The sequence below is a fragment of the Lasioglossum baleicum genome, chromosome 15 (genome assembly GCF_051020765.1).
Source record: "Lasioglossum baleicum chromosome 15, iyLasBale1, whole genome shotgun sequence".
Classification (NCBI taxonomy): Eukaryota; Metazoa; Arthropoda; class Insecta; order Hymenoptera; family Halictidae; genus Lasioglossum; species Lasioglossum baleicum.
Genome location: NC_134943.1, coordinates 10,288,180 through 10,307,997, shown reverse-complemented (window position 1 = coordinate 10,307,997; position 19,818 = coordinate 10,288,180). Strand labels below are relative to the sequence as shown.

Genomic DNA, 19,818 nt, shown 5'->3' with positions numbered 1-19,818 from the left:
GTGACTGTCGTCGCTGTTAACCATTTGCACTCGGAGATATTGTAACGGGAAAATTCAACATTTCTTCCGACCCGGATTATTTCCATTTTCTATGATTTTTTAAATTTTTTGGATACGAAATTGATATAATACCTCGTACAATACTTAAATGTCTAATAATTGATTAGATACCAACATATTTAATAATGTAAAAAATATTTTAAGTAGTGATACAGCAATGTATCAGTAATGTGAAATCATTGTTACGTTATTCAATCACTTTATATCGAATAAATTACTAAACATTCGAGTATTGCGCGAGTAAATTGCATCAGCAAATTGCATCAGTTTGATATGCATAAAATGTCAAAAATCGTTTAGAATGGAAATATTCTAGGTCGGAAGAAATATTTAGTTTTCGTGCTAAAATAGTTCCCAGTGCAAAGGATTAATGCCAACCGTGTCCCGCCATTTGATCCACACCCCTCGACTTGTGATTGTCTTTTCTCGGAGAAAGTTTAAACGACGAATGGAAGCTACGGTTGTGCGAGAGATACTCGTTGGACGAACGACACGAACGTGTACCGTGATCGCGTTCGATTTTTATACGTTCTACCGAAAGCCTGTTGATTCTCTTCTTCTTTCTCTCTTATTCTACAGGGTGTCTCCAAATTATATGTCGTGACTTCTCCATCTCTGGATCGGTGGAGTTTTTCTAACCCTTAGCACTCGAATGGTGACTCTGAGGCGCCATTAGAAATTGATGTATCATTATTCTAAATATTGTTTACATTATTAAATATGTTGGTGTGTAATTAATTACTAAACATTTTGGTATTGTATGAGCTATTATACCAATTTCGTTTCCATAAAATTTTTTAAATTATGGGGAATCGAAATATTCTAGGTCGGAAGAAAAATTGCCGAATTTTCAAGTTAAAATTCAAGGTCAAATTTTTTGGTCATTGCGTCTCGTATAGTACTCGTACACAAGAAAAGTCTGTGGGGAACAATGACGAAAAAATTTTACCTTGAATTTCAAGGTCAAGGTCAATTTTGCGTCGTTTTTTTAAAACAAATCTCCACCGATTCAGAGATGGAGAATCACGCTGGAGTCACGAGATATAATTTTGAAAAACCTTGTACAACGAAGCCGTTTCGGCCCTCGTGAAAACGCGTCGAGCAATTTGATACGAGTGACGGAGGCCGGAATTTCTACCGACGCAGAACGGAAGCGGTTTTTTGGAAAAATAGCTTCCGCAATTTCTCGGGTGTGTGACGATTGGATATCAGGGCTGTTGTCGCTTTTCCAAACTTTCACACACAGCCCTCGAAAAATGTTCGAACGAAGATGAGTTCTACTTTGTTACGACAAACCGGAACCGACAATTGCGACCACGAAGACTTTGAATTTCCAAGTGCCAACTCGTTTATAGGTTATTCAGTTCAACGTTCGAATTCGCGTCCGGATACGTCGAAAGAAACGCGAGCAGCCGACGGACGACGATGTTGGCGTTTCCGGCGAAGTATGAAAGTACCTTATACGCGAGTGTCTTTGTTTCCTTTTATTCCTTATTTTCTACAAAAACTAAGAACATCTGCGACGGATGCGTAGCACGTTCAAGTGCCGCGGTTTGAGGGCTGCTACAGCGTTGCTATCCGATGTACGAAGAGACGAGTTTCAGACACGAATAAAAGAACATACATCCGTAATCGAGATTTTTTACTGTATCCTATCCTATTAAAAAAATTTCAAATTAGAGAATAAGTATGTTTTGTACTAAGAGAATATCATACTAAAAATTTGGCGCCACCTCTTTCGATATCATATTCTCCTAATACAAAAATCGATTTTCAAGATTTTCGAAAATATTCGGCCGTCTGGCTTGTCGTTGAGTTGTACTACTAAAAAAAAATTCGTGCTTTCTATTGGATAATTTTTATTTCAGTTTAAATTTACCGCCACTCTGGAAATATTAAAATAGCGCCACTACACGTAGTGGCAAAACGCTCAAACTGTTAGCCAAATGATACCGACAGATGGTAATTTGTCTAAAAGATGGCAGCGCCATCTTGCGAAGAATGTTGTAAACACGACGAATCATTCGTTCAATTACCATCTGTCGGTATCATTTGGCTAACAGTTTCAGCGTTTTGCCACTACGTGTAGTGGCGCTATTTTAATATTTCCAGAGTGGCGGGAAATTTAAATTGAAATCAGGATTTCCCAGCAGAAAATACGTATAGAAACAATAACTAAAAGAGGAAAACTGTTACATTGTCTATCCTAAATAAAAGTGAGCTCCTATTTGACTAATTTATCCCTTTCTAGTACCTAACACTTACTTAATTAATTATATTATTTCGGTGTTCGAGGATGTCACACATTTTCTATGTATATGTACATATATGCAAATGTGCTAGCAATGCAAGTACACGAGACACTAATTCTAACTAAGTTTACGACCGGCGCAACATAAAGGTGCATCGTAAAGCTAGCAACACACATTCGAGATATAAGTGGGAACAAAATGCGGCCTCGTCTTCTTTATCACTAGTTCAGTTTCTTATGCAACACGGCAGGATACGCACTGTTGTGACGTCATTGTAAATAATGCTCTTTCCTCTCTCGCCGATCCTATCGGCAATTAATAATTCTTCTAATTATGTTAACTGGCTCCGTATCGTCAACCGTAGATCACTGATAACCCGAGGCTGTCTCGCGTGCTTGATCCTCCTGCGAATCTAAACAGACACGTCCGCAGTCAACGTTATTCAATGCTGCTTTCATGAATATTTCTTTCTTAACGAAGTTTTTGTTATGGAATTCCTGGCATTGGTATTTTTAGTGACAGCAATTACTTCTGGAACTACCAAGCCTTCGAAAAGGATGACTTTCAATCTTTGAACATATTGCTACAAATGTTGCAAAATGTATTCTACTCTATTCTACACACAGCGCAGATTTATTAAATAATATGTTAAATATATGATAAATTATAAATTACGCTTCACATGTACCGTAAATATGGGTCAAATTGTATCTTGCTTGGTATCATTTTAATCGGAAAAATGTCGCAAATATATTGGTAAGATTTCATTAAAAAAAAGTAAAAAATATAGAAGTTTCCGTGTTTACATGCTGTCCTTTTTTACGTTCAGCGTGGTCGATGAAGACACAAAAAGTAGGTCAGTCCCGATCTATGTCGCAACACAGAACCGAGCGTTGACTTAGAATGGGAATTTACTGTACGTATCCAAGTCTCCCTAAATATTTCTCTTTTCCTGCAGATCCAGTAACGGGAACTGATTCACAGGGCGCGTCTCGCATGGATATTAAATAATGTTTCTTCACGCCTCGCGATTTCCCATTGACCTCGAGCTGGAACTCGAAGGTCCATCGGACGAACAATCGGTCCGGATTAACATAATCGTCGATTTCGTTCGTTCTCAAGATTGTACAGGTGAAGGAAGTGGAAGGTTGCCGGTTACACAATCGAGCTTACACGAGCGACAATGCGCAATCCCGTTAATGACTGCGTAATACGAGAGAAAACTGCCTTAAACACCGAAAACTCGTGTGCGCACCGGTGCGTCGCGCGATACGCAGAATAGGAAAGATGTGTCCCGCACATTCTTTCATTCCGTAGCTGCGCGTTTATTGTTCGCTGCATATGGCGGATAGAGTCCGCCGCAAGTTCTTGGTACACCTGCGGGGAACCTTCGGGATCCATATCGAAATTCCATACTTGGTTTCAAGAGAGACCAAGTCGACGAAGAGACGAGGAAAGGTGAAGATAGACAATAGAGATTAGAGTGCAACAAAAAGAATAGAATACAAAAATTTTCAGAATACGTTTAATTGACACAGATCTACAAAACGTATTTTTAGAAACTTCAATATAGGCACGCATAAAAAAGTTGTAAAATGCAACTTTCAGTATTTTCTCTACAGTTCCGACCAAATGCAATTTTTGAAAAAATTTCTTTTCACATTCTGTAGTAAACTAATTGCTCTAGCTTCCCAACAAAGCTCAAATCGTATAGTACAATATGAAAATCGTTATCGTCCTTTTTAGAGCGACAGAATATTAATTCGTTTCACTGTAGTTCAAATCTGTACTGGTAGGAACAGTGTCACTTTAGTTACTTCCAAAAATATTATTCTGAAAGATCAAAGATGCTATGTCGATGGAAATTTTATAATTTTCTTCGAATCGTTATTGTGCGAATACTGTATTTTTTAGATAGTTATGTCACTATTCGGGTAAACTTTACTTTACCGGACTCAAAATTAGTACCTTTCTCCTACGAATTATGATGTATTTGGTATGTAATCCAGTAGACTTGTACCTGGCGCGGATGCAGATCGAAGTTTCGATCCTCTAAGATCAATAGTTAAGGAACTATGGTCGCTTAAAGTTGAGCAATCTTCAATGTTTTTGACAGGTAAGGGCGCCGCCATATTAGTTTGTAGTGACGACCGTGAGCCAACTCAGTAAGCGGCGTGCAACCGTCACTAAAAACCAATACGGCGGCGCCCTCACCTGTCAAGAAACTGTGAATATGCTCAATTTTAAGCGACCATAACTCCGCAACTATTGATCCTAGAGGTTCGAAACTTCGATCAGCATCCGCGCCGGGAACAAAACTTCTGGATTACATACCAAATAGTCCGGCAAAGTAAAGAGCAGCCCACTATTCTTGCGGGGTGCGATATGATCCCGTGGGATTGAAATAAATTTCACATCTATCCCGCAGGATTGAAAATGGCAGCGAGAATGCAAACTCTAATACCCACCTTCTAAGAAACAACTTTACCGAAATGCAAGAGACTGGAGGAAAGCAGCAGAAGGAACTAAGCTGTAAATAAGAAGCAGGAAGCGATAAAGATTCCTGTTCCAGTTGACAATTCGTTCTTTACGGTAGTTTTACTGGCCGCTTCATTAAGTCGCAGTGCTAAAAATAATTATAATTCCCACGAGCACGCTCGGGAGACAGGTTGACAGCGATCGCGGCTAATTTTCCACGCGTCAATGAGGATCAAGTCGCTAAATTGCCGGTTGGTCTCGAGTTACAGATTGCTCATGACGCGGCTCGTTCCTCGGAAACGATGAATTCTCCAGAAACAGTCTGGTTTCGCAGTGCCTCGCATGCAAAGGTAAGCTTCCTCGTTCGAATTACATGCATCACCTTCTCGATTGCGAGAATCGCACTGCAGGATCGCGATAAATTCAATTTGGAATTTCTTTGTGTGGATCATTACCGACCGCGATCGAGACAAAGGAATTTATTAACTGGCCTTGCCACCGACATTCCACTCCAATTTAAATAAACCTCGAGCCGCGGTGTAACGCCGGTAACTCATGCATCAACAATCTCTCACGATTTTTAAAAAAACTGCCACAATTGAGGGTTGCTAGCATGCAATTACGCTTACGTAGGCGATTACCAAGCACTCGAACGATGCAACAGGTAGCAGATGAGTTTCTCGCTCGAACGGTTTTTTTCATGCGTTATTAAAATCGAAAGATTCCCGAGCCTCCAATCGGCGAGACCTGAAAGATGCTGATTTGAAACAGTTCCAGCAATTTTCTCGCGGCTACAGACTGTTAATTAACGTGTCAGTGATACGCGGGTCGGTCGCGTTCTTCTCTTTCGAGAGATCACTGTGATCTAATCGCTCCGGTTTCACCCAAAACAGTAAATTCATTGTAAAAAGATGAAGAGAGATCGGATCTAATTATTACCGCAGAATGAGTTTGCGCCTGGGTTTATTGTTTCGCGATTAATCGCAGGCGACGGTGCCCGAACACGCTTCGCATTGTATTTAAAATGTATCCTTGCGATTCCTTCTCACCGCGTCCAATCATAATTGCTAAATTGCCACGCGAACAGGAGCGTTCTCCAATTATACCGAGAGTCCGAAGAAAGCTGTAGGAGGAAGTGAGTCGATATCTTCTGCCGGGGAACAATAACTTTTGTAAACAAAAGGCTGGCTTTGCGTCATCCGATTTTAATCGTCCGAACGATAATGAAAAGGAATAAATTAGAGAAATGAATGTATAAAGGAGAATACGAGGGAAGCTTATTGTGCTTTGGAGGATGTCTCGCCGTAACTCGGCTTGAATGCCATCGACGAAGAAAGAGGAAACTGGGCCCCGAAGAATATGCTTCCTAGAAACTGAAATTCTGCGATAGATCACACGGAAATAAAAGTGGGTCGCGAACCATTGTCCCACATCCTTCGTCGAAATATTCGATTTACAATTAAAATGAAGTTAGTGTTCAGATATTTGTTGGAGTAGTTTCATACGTCGCCAATTATCCAATGTAGAAATTGCACGGATTTTGAAATTTCGTTTCACCCTTCGATTATAAGCAGACAGATGATTTTAGACAGTTTTGACAAAAATAAGTAGGTGTAATTTAATACGGTAAAAACAGCAGAATAATTTAAAAAATACTGTTACATTGTTTTCAACCTGTTAACTATATTAATCTTTTGCGCACTCCGGATTATTTTTCAATTTCATTGCCAACAACTCCCTACTATTTTAAGTGTATTATTTGAAATTTACTTCAAAGGACAGTTCCTTGACTGCTACTTATTTTAAACAATTTTGTTTATTAATTATATTACAGTAAATCCTCTATAAACGCAAAAAAAATTTTCCCCTCCACTGTAGTAATCTGATCTCGGCTCGGGTATATCGGTGTGAACCACTACTAATGCGACGCAGAGGGTAGCAGTCGTCGGCACAGTTCAAAGGCCCGTGCGTCCTCACAATGTAACACCAATATTAAGTCTTTTTTGTCATGACTTATTTTTGTATGAAACTTTCACCAATATATTTGTGGCATTTTTGCGATTAAGATAAGACCAAACACGATATAATTTCAACTGTATTTAGTGGTTTAATTGACGATGAACGTTTCGGGCGCAAGGAAGGACAGCGTATGGGAAAGAAAGGGACGCGGAGAGTCGCAGTCGCTTCGGCCGCTGTCCTTCTCTACGTTCGGCTCAGCCTTTGAAGCTCAAAAAAATAGTGTCTATCTACGATAAATGCAAACGAATCCCCCCGAGGCTGTTGCGCTTATAGAGGATTTACTGTAAATATAATTTTCAAACTTTGTTGTAATTTATATTTGTTAGAAATTAAATAAAGAAAGAACAAAATACATATAAAAAACCATTTTTCTTTCTCTGATGTCGAGTCACCTTCGAAAAAGGAGTGCAAAGGTTTAAGACAGAAAAAAATCTCCATTTCATTCCAGTTTATTGCGATTCAGATAGAAAATGTTTATTTTGCATAAATACCCACTGTCTAATTATAAGACAGAAAATCTGGTCATCTTGCTGACGACAACTTTTCGTGAAAGTGACAACTGCAAAGAATCGGAAGAGATCGTAGATTGCCGGAGACAGTTGTTTTCGTTATCTCGTGGAACAGCTCGCAAAAAGGCCGAAGCAACGCACGGCTGAGTCGCGTAAACGTTCGCGTACTTGAACCCAGAATTGCGGCCGGTACGTGGGACCCGTGCACCCATTATCTCCCGATGGGATTAGCATTGTCGAAGTTGCTCGCTGGGAGAACACGGGGCGCGCTTTTAACGTCAAGACCGATTGCGTACGAGACGTGGCTTCGGCTTTTTGTGCGCGGCATTGAAACCTGGATTCGCCGTGTCCTTCTCAGTGTTAATTCAATTTCGTCGTACGACGAACGGGGCAATTAGAGGCGGTCGCGCAATTGCTCCTCCGAATTCGTTTTTAAGTACTCGTTTCGCAAACCTGGCCAACTCTTCTCCGTCTCTTGCTGTTCAGAACTTCAGAGGATCTTGATTTGTCAATTTTTAAACAACATGCTGGATGCTAGAATTGATATGTAGACGTTAATCCATTGTTTAGTTAAAGACGTTGTTGTCCTAGTTTGAAATTGTCTGAGGCACAAGCACGTTCTACTAAAACTAATCTTCATAAATCAGCCAAATGTTTGACATGCAGAAATTCATTTCCATGTGGCTGCATACAGACGGACTCAGTCATTCTGGTTTGCTAGAAGCTAGAATTGGTACGTAAATAGAAGTTAATTCATTGTTTACTAAAAGACGTTGTTGTCTTGTTTCGAAATTGTCTGAGGCACAGGCACGTTCTACTAAAACTAACCTTCATAAATCAGCCAGATGTTTGACATGCAGAAATGCATTTCCATGCGGCTGCATACAGACGGACTACTTACAATACAGATTGTTTCATGGTATTTGAAATGATAATCTTGGAGGAACTGAAAAACAGTACATTTTCTCGTGTTCGATCTGTTTATTTTTGCCGGAAAATCATTATGGAAAATGGAAGTGCGATGCACTCAGTCATTCTGGCTTAAGACCATAATCTTACAAAAATATGCAAGATGCTAGAATTGATATGTAGACGTTAATTCATTGTTTACTTAAAGACGTTGCTATCTTGGTTCGAAATAGTCCGAGGCACAAGCACGTTCTACTAAAACTAATCTTCATAAATCAGCCAAATGTTTGACATGCAGAAATTCATTTCCATGTGGCTGCATACAGACGGACTCAGTCATTCTGGTTTGCTAGAAGCTAGAATTGGTACGTAAATAGAAGTTAATTCATTGTTTACTAAAAGACGTTGTTGTCTTGTTTCGAAATTGTCTGAGGCACAGGCACGTTCTACTAAAACTAACCTTCATAAATCAGCCAGATGTTTGACATGCAGAAATGCATTTCCATGCGGCTGCATACAGACGGACTACTTACAATACAGATTGTTTCATGGTATTTGAAATGATAATCTTGGAGGAACTGAAAAACAGTACATTTTCTCGTGTTCGATCTGTTTATTTTTGCCGGAAAATCATTATGGAAAATGGAAGTGCGATGCACTCAGTCATTCTGGCTTAAGACCATAATCTTACAAAAATATGCAAGATGCTAGAATTGATATGTAGACGTTAATTTATTGTTTACTTAAAGACGTTGTTATCTTGGTTCGAAATAGTCCGAGGTACAAGCAGTTCTACTAAAACTAACCTTCATAAATCAGCCAGATGTTTGACATGCAGAAATTCATTTCCATGTGGCTGCATACAGACAAACGGCTTACAATTCATGGTTTGTTTTATGGTTTTTGAAATGATAATTCCTGGAGGAACTGAAAAGCAGTACATTTTCTCGTGTTCGATCTGTTTATTTTTGTCGCAAAATCGTTGTGGAAAATGTGAGGTTAACCGGAATGACTGAGTGCGAATGCAGTCACGTATGCACGCGTTCCAGATCATCGTGAGACTATACCCCGTCAGCACTGGTCAGCACAGGGCGCGGTTGTTTATGATTTTCCAGTGCGATGAATGAGCCGCGTTTAGTCACTGTTGTTATGCATCACTCTCGCGAGTGTTACAAACGCGTTCCGTGATCGATGAAAACCGCTGCGATCACCTTGGACGAGTCTTCGCGGTGCATATTGATCTTTGATTCCTTTGATCTCTTTCCCACGGTTGTCCTCTCGCGGAATTCTATGAAAAATCGACCACTTCGACGAGAAAAAATATCGAGCATCGAGATAGCATCTTTATCGGTTGATCTTTCAACTTGATACGTCACAGGTGAATCTTCCAGCGTGAATCATTGAAACAAGATGATCGTTCGGTGGTTCATTCGAACAATGACCACCGACGACGTGTGCAATTTTCGTATTTCGCTGGCTAGATTCCCAGGTGATTAAAACTTGCAAAATTATGAATCATGGATTGAATTAAAGAACCACGGTGACACAATGGCGCTTGAATTCTCAGGACACTCGGACGGCCTAGGCGAAGCAGGAAGCATCGATGAGGCTACCTCTGAAAGATAATTACGCAATTAGACGAACGGACGTGGATTACTCATCCCGTCGGTTATATCTTTTTCTTTTTGCCTACGCGGAATTTCTGATCGTCTCGCATGCAAATCTGACGATTCTTAGCCGGCCATTTTTTATTTCTTGTTAAATCCACGGTTGAGGACTTCTCAACAATTTCATTCACGAATCAACAAATTTTTCGAATGGCCCTTGACAGGTTCTTGAGATTGGATGGTTTTGAGAACAGTTAGGGGATGGTAAATGACCTAATACTGAGATTAATCTACTGGAGAGGGGAATTACTTTATCTAGGTTAGGTTTTCGAGACCAAGAGGAAATTTAGTAAACCGTTACAAGATATAAACGATGTGTAATTTCTGATCGCCTCGCATGCAAATCTGACGATTCTCAACCGGCCATTTTTTACTTCTTGTTAAATCCACGGTTGAGGACTTCTCAACAATTTCATTCACGAAGTTTTTCGAATGGCTCTTGATAGGTTCTTGAGATTGGATAAGTTTCAGAACAGTTAGGGGATGATAAATGACCTAATACTGAGATTAATCTACTGGAGAGGGGGATTACTTTATCTGGGTCGGTTTTCGAGATCAAGAGGAAAATTAGTAAACCGTTACAAGATGTAAACGACGTGTACGTTCGCTAGCAGACAATGAAGCTCATTGAGAGGGTCTGCGACGAGCCCGACGCTTGTCAACGTGAGAGTTTGAGTTTCGCAATGGGTGGATGGCTGGATGGCCCTCGATTTGCCTACTACGCGACCTATTTCTTATTTCGTGTCTTTTGCTTGCCCCTACTCACACATGAAGGTATTTCGTTCCAACTCCTATAGATATAATTAATTTTTTCACTCTAATACATTTTTTATGCCAGTATACATTATAGTAGAAATCGCACAAAATATAACTTTTAATCTTGTTATTTTTATAATACAATACACATCAGTCACTTTTGATGGTCGGTAGGTGTAGCGTTAACCATTTGCACTCCGAATTATTTTTCAATTTTGTAGCCAACTGCTCCTTACTATTTTAACTGTTTCATTTGAAAATTACTTTAAAGGATAGTTTCTTGACTCCTACTTATTTTAAAGACTTTTTCGTTTACTAATTATATTGAATATAGTTCTCAAACTTTGTTGTATTAGGTTGTAATGAAAGAAATGCAGGATTAAATGTATGTTTTTAAAGTGTTATAACTCACATAAAAAAACAATTTTATTAAAATTGTTTTAATAAAAACAATAATATGAAAGTTAACTTTATAGAAAATTTAATATTGTTTAATAGTAACATTAAATTATTATGAGAATTTATTTTAACATTATTGAGGGGAATAGTATTAAAATTAATTTTACAGAGAATTTAATGTTATTTAAAAATATAATTCGTTGATATTCCGAGTCAAAATAATGCGAAAATAACTAAAAGCCAAATTATTTAATAAAAATTTGAATAAAATTAAATATCAAAAGCATGATTAAATAGAGCGTAAAACAAGCTTTAAAATGACATATGTAAGTCATTAAATTAAGGTAAATATTTATTGGTAGAAAATTGCAATTAAAAATTAAAACAGAGGAACAAAAATCCCGCATTTCTTTCTTTACAACCTAATAATTCATATTTGTTTTTAACTAAAAAATACGACTTTAATAAATAAAGGGAGAGCCAAGTACATATAAAAACACGTTTCGTTTACATTTTTCTTTCTCCGATGTCGAGTCACACTCGACAAAGGAGTGCAAAGGGTTAATTAATCAGCTGCTGTGATGGAAGGAGCGCTTATCAATGAACCACGTTTCACTCTAAACAAATGCAGACCCAAGGTCAATCGTTCTCCAACCCGACAAATTAAGTACCTCTTTCATTGAGATCGATTGTCCCGCAAAAGTCGGATATAGTAATTGAAACGGGCCTTTTCGTTGTCATTTTCCCGGCGTTTCCCTTCCTTTTAAGGTCCTCCCACGCAGCGGTATTTTGTCAAAGCAACGACGACACCGAGGTGTGCACGTGCCCCCACCTCTCGCTACGGATGACCTCCTCGTGGTCGCGTTCGAACTGCTTCGCAGGGATAAATGTACACTTGCCGTCAGCCACGAGGCTTTTAGCGACTCCAGAACGATACGGTAGCTCGTCACTCGTCGTCGCGTTTCGTCGTGCATCGTTGACACCAGCTGAGATCGATCCAGGATCGAGGATCCAGCACAATCCGATGGTGGAGCTCGTTCGACGATTTTTCGGGGTGGACCTGGGGTTTGGAGGATTTGTAAGTCATCCTCATTGAACGATCATCTTTTGACTGACTTGAGGCGACTTCGGGTCAATTGGCAATTGGAGGAGGAGGGTTGGTGTCTTCGTGGATCCTCGTTGGGGGTGAAAGTGCGCGGACGCAACGTTGCAAGGCGCGATTTCGAAGGGACTGATATAAATGGACTGGTGAATTTGTTTGTAATGTGAGCTGGTTCCTCTTGAGTGTGAATCTTGGAGTTCTAAGGGTTGTTGAAGAGATCTGTGAGCTTCTTGCGAATCTCTAGGAGTTGCTTCGAGGGTGGAGACTGATATATCCATTTACAATTCCTCGCATCTTATTGTATGTATTAAGTATTGCATGTATTAAGGGACTGATATAAAGGGACTGCAGTTGTTTGTAATGTGGGCTGGTTCCTCTTGAGTGTGAATCTTGGAGTTTAAGGGGTGGTGAAGAGGTCTGTGAGCTTCTTGCGAAGCTCTAGGAATTGCTTCGAGGGTGGAGACTGATATATGAATTTACAATTCCTCGCATCTTGTATGGTATATTAAATGGACTTTCCTTTGTAATGTGAGCTGGTTCCTCTTGAGTGTGAATCTTGGAATTCTAAGGGTTGTTGAAGAGATCTGTGAGTTTCTTATGAACCTCTAGCAATTGCTTCGAGGGTGGAGGCTGATATATTCATTTACAATTCCTCGCATCTTGTATGGTATATTAAATGGACTGGTAAATGTGTTTGTAATGCGAGTTGGTTCCTCTTGAGTGTGAGTCTTCGAGATGGAGGTCTAAGGGTTGTTGAAGAGATCTGTGAGCTTTTAATTGAACCTCTAGGATTTGATCGAGGGTGGAGACTTATGTATGCATTAACAATTCCTCGCATCTTTACACTTGAAGTATTGCATGGATTATTAGGGACTTTTGTATTGTACGTATTTAGGGACTGATATAAATGGACTGGTGAATTTGTTTGTAACGTGAGCTGGTTCCTCTTGAGTGTGAATGTTGTAGTTCTAAGGGTCGTTAAAGAAATCTGTGAGCTTCTTCTGAGCCTCTAGGAATTGCTTCAAGGGTGGAGACAGATACATTCATTAACAATTTAACACATCTTTTACGCTTCAAGTATTATATAGACTTCCTTGAATTACAATCGATCAAGTTTCTTCTAGAATTGTCCTCAATCGTTCTTATATGTTCGGAGAGATTGTGTAAGATAACGAAGAAGTAGAGATCGGAGTAGCTAAATAGCAGCAACCTGTAACCATTTGATGATTCTGAAAGGGGTTGAGTTTCTTCGAGGCTTGGACAAATCTCTCGTGTTTGTCAATGCTATCCTGCTATATTTATACATGATACTAACCTGCTTATTCGCCTTGAATTTTGCTTCGGGAGGGTAGCCGCGGGGCGTGACGCTCTCGCGAATCATCGCGAGGCCGCTCGTAAACTATCGTTTCTCACGCCTCTGTTTCACGTGTATCGCGATCAGGAGTCGACTATCGAACGTTCAAGGTCGCAGGATCTTGCGGCGATCGCGGATGACCTACTGCCGCGCATGAATAGCCTCTCATGCTGCGAGGAAATACATATACGTAACGGCGAAGACGTAACACGTGACCGTGAAGTCAACAAATGAATTGCACGTAAACGCATTGCTCGCGAAGCCGTGGCATGATTTATGAAAAACAATATTGCTCCTCTCGGTTGGAGCCTCGGTAATTGCCTCGGTTGTTAAATTGACCGGTGTTCTCGTTATACTAAGTGGCCCGCAATTTCTTCCAACCGATACTCTTACCATTATCTAAGCAACATTGCTACCAAACTTCGAGCATTTTGCCTGTCGATCGGAAACTGTCCTCGTTACAGTTTTCTTCGCAAATTGAAAATCGTGGGACACGTGGATTCATCGATCCAAATCGTTTCTTTCAGACGATGTCAACCTTGCTGCTCCTTCTGGCATTATTCTTCGATCAGAAACTTTCCTCGTTACATTCTTCGGAAATTGAACATTCTGGAACACGTGGATTAATCGATCGAAATCGTTTCTTTCAGACGATGTCAACCTTGCTGCTCCTTCTGGCATTATTCTCCGTAACTTCCGGTCAACTGGATCTGCCTCCTCTACAATCAGACCCTAGAAACAACAATGGCAGAGCATATCCACCGAATGAATCCGAGATTGAGGATATTCTAGCGAGACTAGACTTCCTGGGGACAGAAAGATGCAGCGCGAACGTCGCTGCACAGTGGCAATACGAAACGGACGTGAACGAATACACCCAGCTGCAGGCGGTTAGTATGAAATTTATTCGTCCTTCTTGTAATTCCATCAGTGCACGAGGCAATAGCGGTTTCTATCAAAATCGCTGGCCGAAATGCCCGCATGTGCGCTGTGGGCCGCGATAGCCGAAAAATGGCCCACACACCAGTTATCGCTACAGTTTTCTCTGAAGATACGCTTGGCACATCAAATAACAGTTACTTAGAATACATTGAAGCCTCGTTGTATCAACTTCTTTAGATAATTTTTTAGAAATGTTGATAGTCTCTATTTATTAATCTTGTCATCATTTATGGTGGCATTCGAGGCTGACCATTATGATTTTCTCCAAAGAAAATTAAGCTTTGTCTGATCAAACAAATTAGCAGGTCTTATTGTATAAAAATGAAGAGTTCACAAAGGTTTTATCAAAGAACAGTTACATCGAATACATAGAAGCTTCATTCGTTGTATCAGCTTCTTTAGATAATTTTTTAAAAATGTTGTTAGTCTCTGTTTATTAATCTTGTTATCAAATTTTCTTACTCTTTATTCAGACAATTTTTGGAGGCATTCGAGGTTGACCATTATGGTTTTTTACCCAAAGAAAATTAAGCTTTGTCTGTTAAAACAAATTAGCATCATAAATTAGCTTCATTACAACAAATGAAGAGTACAACAAAATTTTTATCTACTTTAAAATCACCCTTAAACCTGGCCTAACCTTCCGATTTTCAGCTTGTAGCTAGGTTTAAGGGGAAGAATGGCAATCGGGATGGGCCGAGGGATGAGAAATTGTTGTTTAATTGTTGCTGTGACGTCGTAAATGTTGTTCGACGTGTCCCGATGGCGAGACCTCGACCTCCTCTACGAATCGGCCCGTGGGACCGTCGAACGTCGCGGATCTATCCTCCAGGAATCGCGATTTCGCGTGCGAGGTGGATTTCTCCGTCTCGGCTCGGCCTTTATTATTGTCCGCGAAGAGGCCGAACACCTCCGCGGGAAATGTTCCCAGCTAGTGCCATTGTGACGACGTCCCGAACGATTTCGTAACCGAGCATATCCAGCCATCTGACGAGAACGGAAATTTTCAGCCTTCAACGCGAAATCCGCGGAGCGGGTCGCGTGATGCTAATGACAATCGTTGTGCCTCGTTTCTGCCTTTTTCGTTCCGTAAGACACCCCACCCTCCGAGGATTCCTTCGTGTTACTTAATATCACGTTTATCCAGCCTCGTTTTACCGTAAACCTCATCCTAATAATGTCCCTTGAAGGGCACCTCGTTTTAATCAAGCTTCTACAACATTCAGTAAATACAAATTGTCTCTCCTCTTCTGTCAAAATATTCAGGATGAATAAGATGTCACGAATGTGACTAGTGATGAAGATTTCAAGCAAAGTCCAACAAATATCACGTTTATCCAGCATCGTTTCGCTGCAGTCCTCGTCCTAATAACGACCCTTAAAAGGAACCCCGTCTTAATCAAGCTCGAATCAATAATTGAGTCAATCAGAATTGGTTAAAGTTAATTCTGTAGCAATATTTAACAAATCTGCAAGTCACAAACGATGCAACAGCGTAATTAACCCAATAATGGTACCTTGAGGTGTTTTACAAGCCCAGTAAAATTTTGGCTTCTTTCCAATATTCCAGTTTTATCACCTTAAACTTAACTCTTCCCTTCTATCGATCGTATATTTGTTGATACAAGATGTGTTGATGCTCTCGGCGTACTGGTTCGATCAATTTTTACTTAAAAGCAATTTTGCTATTTATCAAATTCAAATTTTGACGTTCCGATCTATGTTTAGATCATTTTCAAGAAATTAATAATTGCGTCTGTAAATTATTAAACAAAATAATATTGTACTGAATACTGACATCAGTTAATTAAACATTGAATATCTAATTATGAAATTTGTTACGCATAATTACTCATAGTAATTTACAGGCGCAATTATTAATTTCTTGAAAATGATCTAGACATAGACCGAAACGTCGAAATTTGAATTTGATAAATTGCGAAAATTGCTTTGAAGTAAAAATTGATCGAACCAGTGCGCCGAGAGCATCAATACATCTTAAACTTAACACCTTGAATACAGAATTTTGTCGAGATCGTAACTCGATGAAACAGAGTACGACTGAATCCACCATTTAATGACACAGCCGACAGTTAAATTGCAGCCCATGAATCACCCTCTATTAAATATTCAGCTGGTGTTGTCAACTGAAAGCCGTGATTAGCAATCGACACATCCTGCTGCTGAATCGTTCAATTCCTGCAGACGACATTCAACTTCCAGACTTCGGGAAGGACTGACAATTATTTCCATTTCTTGAGAAAATACTCCAAGTGATATGGAAAGTGTTTCCACGTTACTATGTTGCAGTGTTCCTTGCACTTTCCAAAGCACTTCCTTTCGCCAGGCTTCTATCTCGAGGAAGAAACATAGATACGTTTTATCGGTAACGGTAAACCCGTCGTTCGACGATTTGCAACCAGTTCCGCACCGGTGCTCACCTTACAGCTGATTGCTTTACCCCAGAAGAACATGTTTCCGACCCATATAGTCACCGCGGAGCTTTACCATTAATAAATCGGTGTTACGACGCGAGCGGTGAATTTTCTTTTTAGTTGGAGGCGCAGAGGGTCTATGCGGACTTCCAGAACCAGGCTTGGTTGTTGATCTCGAGGATCGACATGAACAACATCCGAGATCCATTGACGAGACGACGTTTGAGGTACTTGTCGGTGGTGGGGCCTCCTGCACTTCCGCCGGACCAGTTGGACAGGGTAACGATAATGTTTTGAAATTACACAATCCCTTATTTATATTTACGTTTCATACACCGGCGGCTTTCTGCACTCCTCGGTGCTTCGATCGCGTGAACATTCAATTAGGAATGCTCGCGAAAGTGTAACGGAAGACAGAGAAAATTAACGTAATAAGATCTTTGCCGTAATCTGTGTCGATTCAATGTAATTTGTACCGATGTGTGATTAAATAGACAGCGGATCTTTATGCAAAATAAAAATGTTTTGCATTGATTGTGGGAAGCAGGGATAACATAAAAATTAATTTCATCCCTTAACGACTTTGTTACATTAAAAGCAACATTACTAAAAACTTATACTCTTTTATATATCACCCATATTTCTTCATAAATGCATAAAGATCCGCTGTCTAGAAGAGAAGGAAAAGTTTAATTTAATTCATAAATATTGGAAATACTATTTCCTCGACAGCACACACTGTAAAATTTAATTTACATCTACGATAATCACACTTGAAAGGATTTATTGACACGCGCACAGCTTTCCACGCGTTCAAGTCTCCGAGCGCTCGCGCAGGAAAATGCGAAATATTAATATTCCTCAAATAATATTAAATATATAAAATTTCATATTAATTTAATGATATTTTAAAACAATATTAAATTCTATATAAAATTTCTATGAATAATATTAATCCCTCAAATAATATTAAACATATAAAATTTCATATAAATTCTTAAATAATATTAAATTTTATATAAAATTAATTAATATGCCCCTAAATTACTCATTTTTAATAAAATTTTCATATAAAACTAATTTTCCACAATTTTTCAACCTCAAAAAAGCTTCATTTTCTATGGCAGTGTAAACATCAGAAACGGTATTCCACCATCGTCGCAGACACCCCATAACATCTACGGTACAAATAAAATTCAACATTTAATTTACATCCACGATCAATCACACTTGAAAGAGATCATTGATACGCGCACTGCTTTCCAAGCGTTAAAGTCATCGAGCGTTCGCGCAGGAAAATGCGAAACGAAGAATTATATTACCGGTTGTGCAGCGACTTTGAGCTTCCGTTTCGCTGCTATCGATATCTACGAACCTCGACAGTGCAAAAAACTGCATAAAAAGTGGCGCGTTTTGTTTCGAGAACACATTTCCTCGCAGGAACGCTTACGGAAGCGATAATGAGAAAAGAAATGCGAGCGTGCGTGCAGGAAGCGAGCAGACTTCGCGGATCCTTTTTGCCCTGTTACGGAAACGATCGTTAAACTATCGTTATGCGATTCTGTGTGTTCCAGTACAATCGTGTGATCAACGACATGCTGGCGGTCTACAACGAGGCTAGCATTTGCGCGTACAACGACCCGTTCCGGTGTGGACTGCGCCTGTATCCAGGTAACGATCGACGTCCCTCCACCTGGATCCCCGGGACGAAATCGTAACGATCCGATTTTCACGGGGAAATTATCGTGTTCGAGTGTTACGCGCAAGAAAGCGCCTCTCTCTGATCGCGATGCTAGATCGGACCGGAATTCTACGTTGGAACGCGTTCATGAAAATGCATCGGAGCTAACGCGCCGGATCCTCCTCCGTTATCTTCGTCCGCGATCTATTCAACGCGGCGATCTCGATGCTAATTTTATGTATTTGCTTAACCAGGACTATTTCTTTTTTGCGAAAAACGTTTCGGAGAATTGTTTTTCTTTGCTGTGTGAAATTATTCAGTACAGTCAGTAAATACAAATTGTCTTTCCTCTTCTGCCCCTTGCCGTATTTTAAAGAATCGCACTCGTCATGAAGATTTCAAACAAAGTCCAACGAATATAAATGTTACACCTTTCTTTTTAAATGAAGTAAAATTTCATTGGTTTGCAATCAATATTTAAGCATTAGAATAAATGAAGGGGTGAATGGATAAAGGTGTCAAGTAACAAATTGTTTGTTTTCTGTAAAAGAGTTTTTAGCGAGGTACGTTGTCCTTTTTTGACGAATGAAGATAATAACACAAATCGATTACGAATATCTCTAATACAAAAAAGATAATAATTGTCTTCATTCATCCAAAAAGGACAACATCTTCTGTTAAAAAGTCTTTTACAGAAAACAAACTTGACGCCTTTATCCATCCACCCCTTCAAATGTAGCCATACGAGAAGTTTAAATTTTCTTTTCTCTTCAAAGACATTTTTGGAGATGAAGATGTTTTAACACTAGAACTACCGAACACTAAACGCCATTGACATACTTTGCCTTATAATAACGACGAAATTGCATTTATTTAGATTTCGTATTAGTTTCGTTTAAATATGTACTTGAATAGAGAAGTTCACTAAAAGAATTTCTCAGAAAATCATATTTATAATTTTAATATTTCTATAAGAATAAATCAGGAGCAAGTAATTTTGATCCCCCTTGGTAGATCTAGTGTTAATCACTGTAACTGTAAAGAGAACGTTACAGCAAGGGGTTAATTGGTTATTTTTATCCATCCGGTGCACCTAGAATGACGCATATAACGACCGATTAGGTGTGCTCCAGACAGTTGTCTAAAGGAAACCGATTTTCCGAGTGTAAACCCATTCAGTTCCGTATCGGTGTTCCGTAACTCGATCTCATTACGAGCGAGCCTAACGAACTAAAAAAAAAAGTGGACATGGTGG

At 39.6% G+C, this 19,818-nt stretch overlaps 1 protein-coding gene and 1 long non-coding RNA gene across 3 annotated transcripts in view; one reads left to right on the top strand and one right to left on the bottom strand.

Annotated features, from left to right (window-relative positions):
• Positions 1–7,012: 7,012 nt before the first annotated feature.
• Positions 7,013–10,971, bottom strand: LOC143216096 (uncharacterized). The gene is made up of 3 exons (XR_013010513.1): positions 8,688–10,971; positions 8,147–8,583; positions 7,013–8,042 (listed from the first exon to the last, which is right to left on the bottom strand). It is a non-coding gene; the product is annotated as an uncharacterized LOC143216096 (long non-coding RNA).
• The window catches only part of Ance-3 (angiotensin-converting enzyme Ance-3), a 68,216-nt gene continuing 56,897 nt past the window's right edge, over positions 8,500–19,818 (top strand). The window contains exons 1-4 of one of the 2 annotated variants that reach the window (XM_076438861.1): positions 8,500–8,592; positions 14,156–14,395; positions 17,003–17,161; positions 18,457–18,553. In XM_076438861.1, the coding sequence (XP_076294976.1) occupies positions 14,159–14,395; positions 17,003–17,161; positions 18,457–18,553 (493 nt within the window). In that variant the 5' untranslated portion in view covers positions 8,500–8,592; positions 14,156–14,158. Of the gene's footprint in view, positions 8,593–11,837; positions 12,128–14,155; positions 14,396–17,002; positions 17,162–18,456; positions 18,554–19,818 lie in introns of those variants that run through there. The other variant, XM_076438860.1, reaches the window with a different exon arrangement.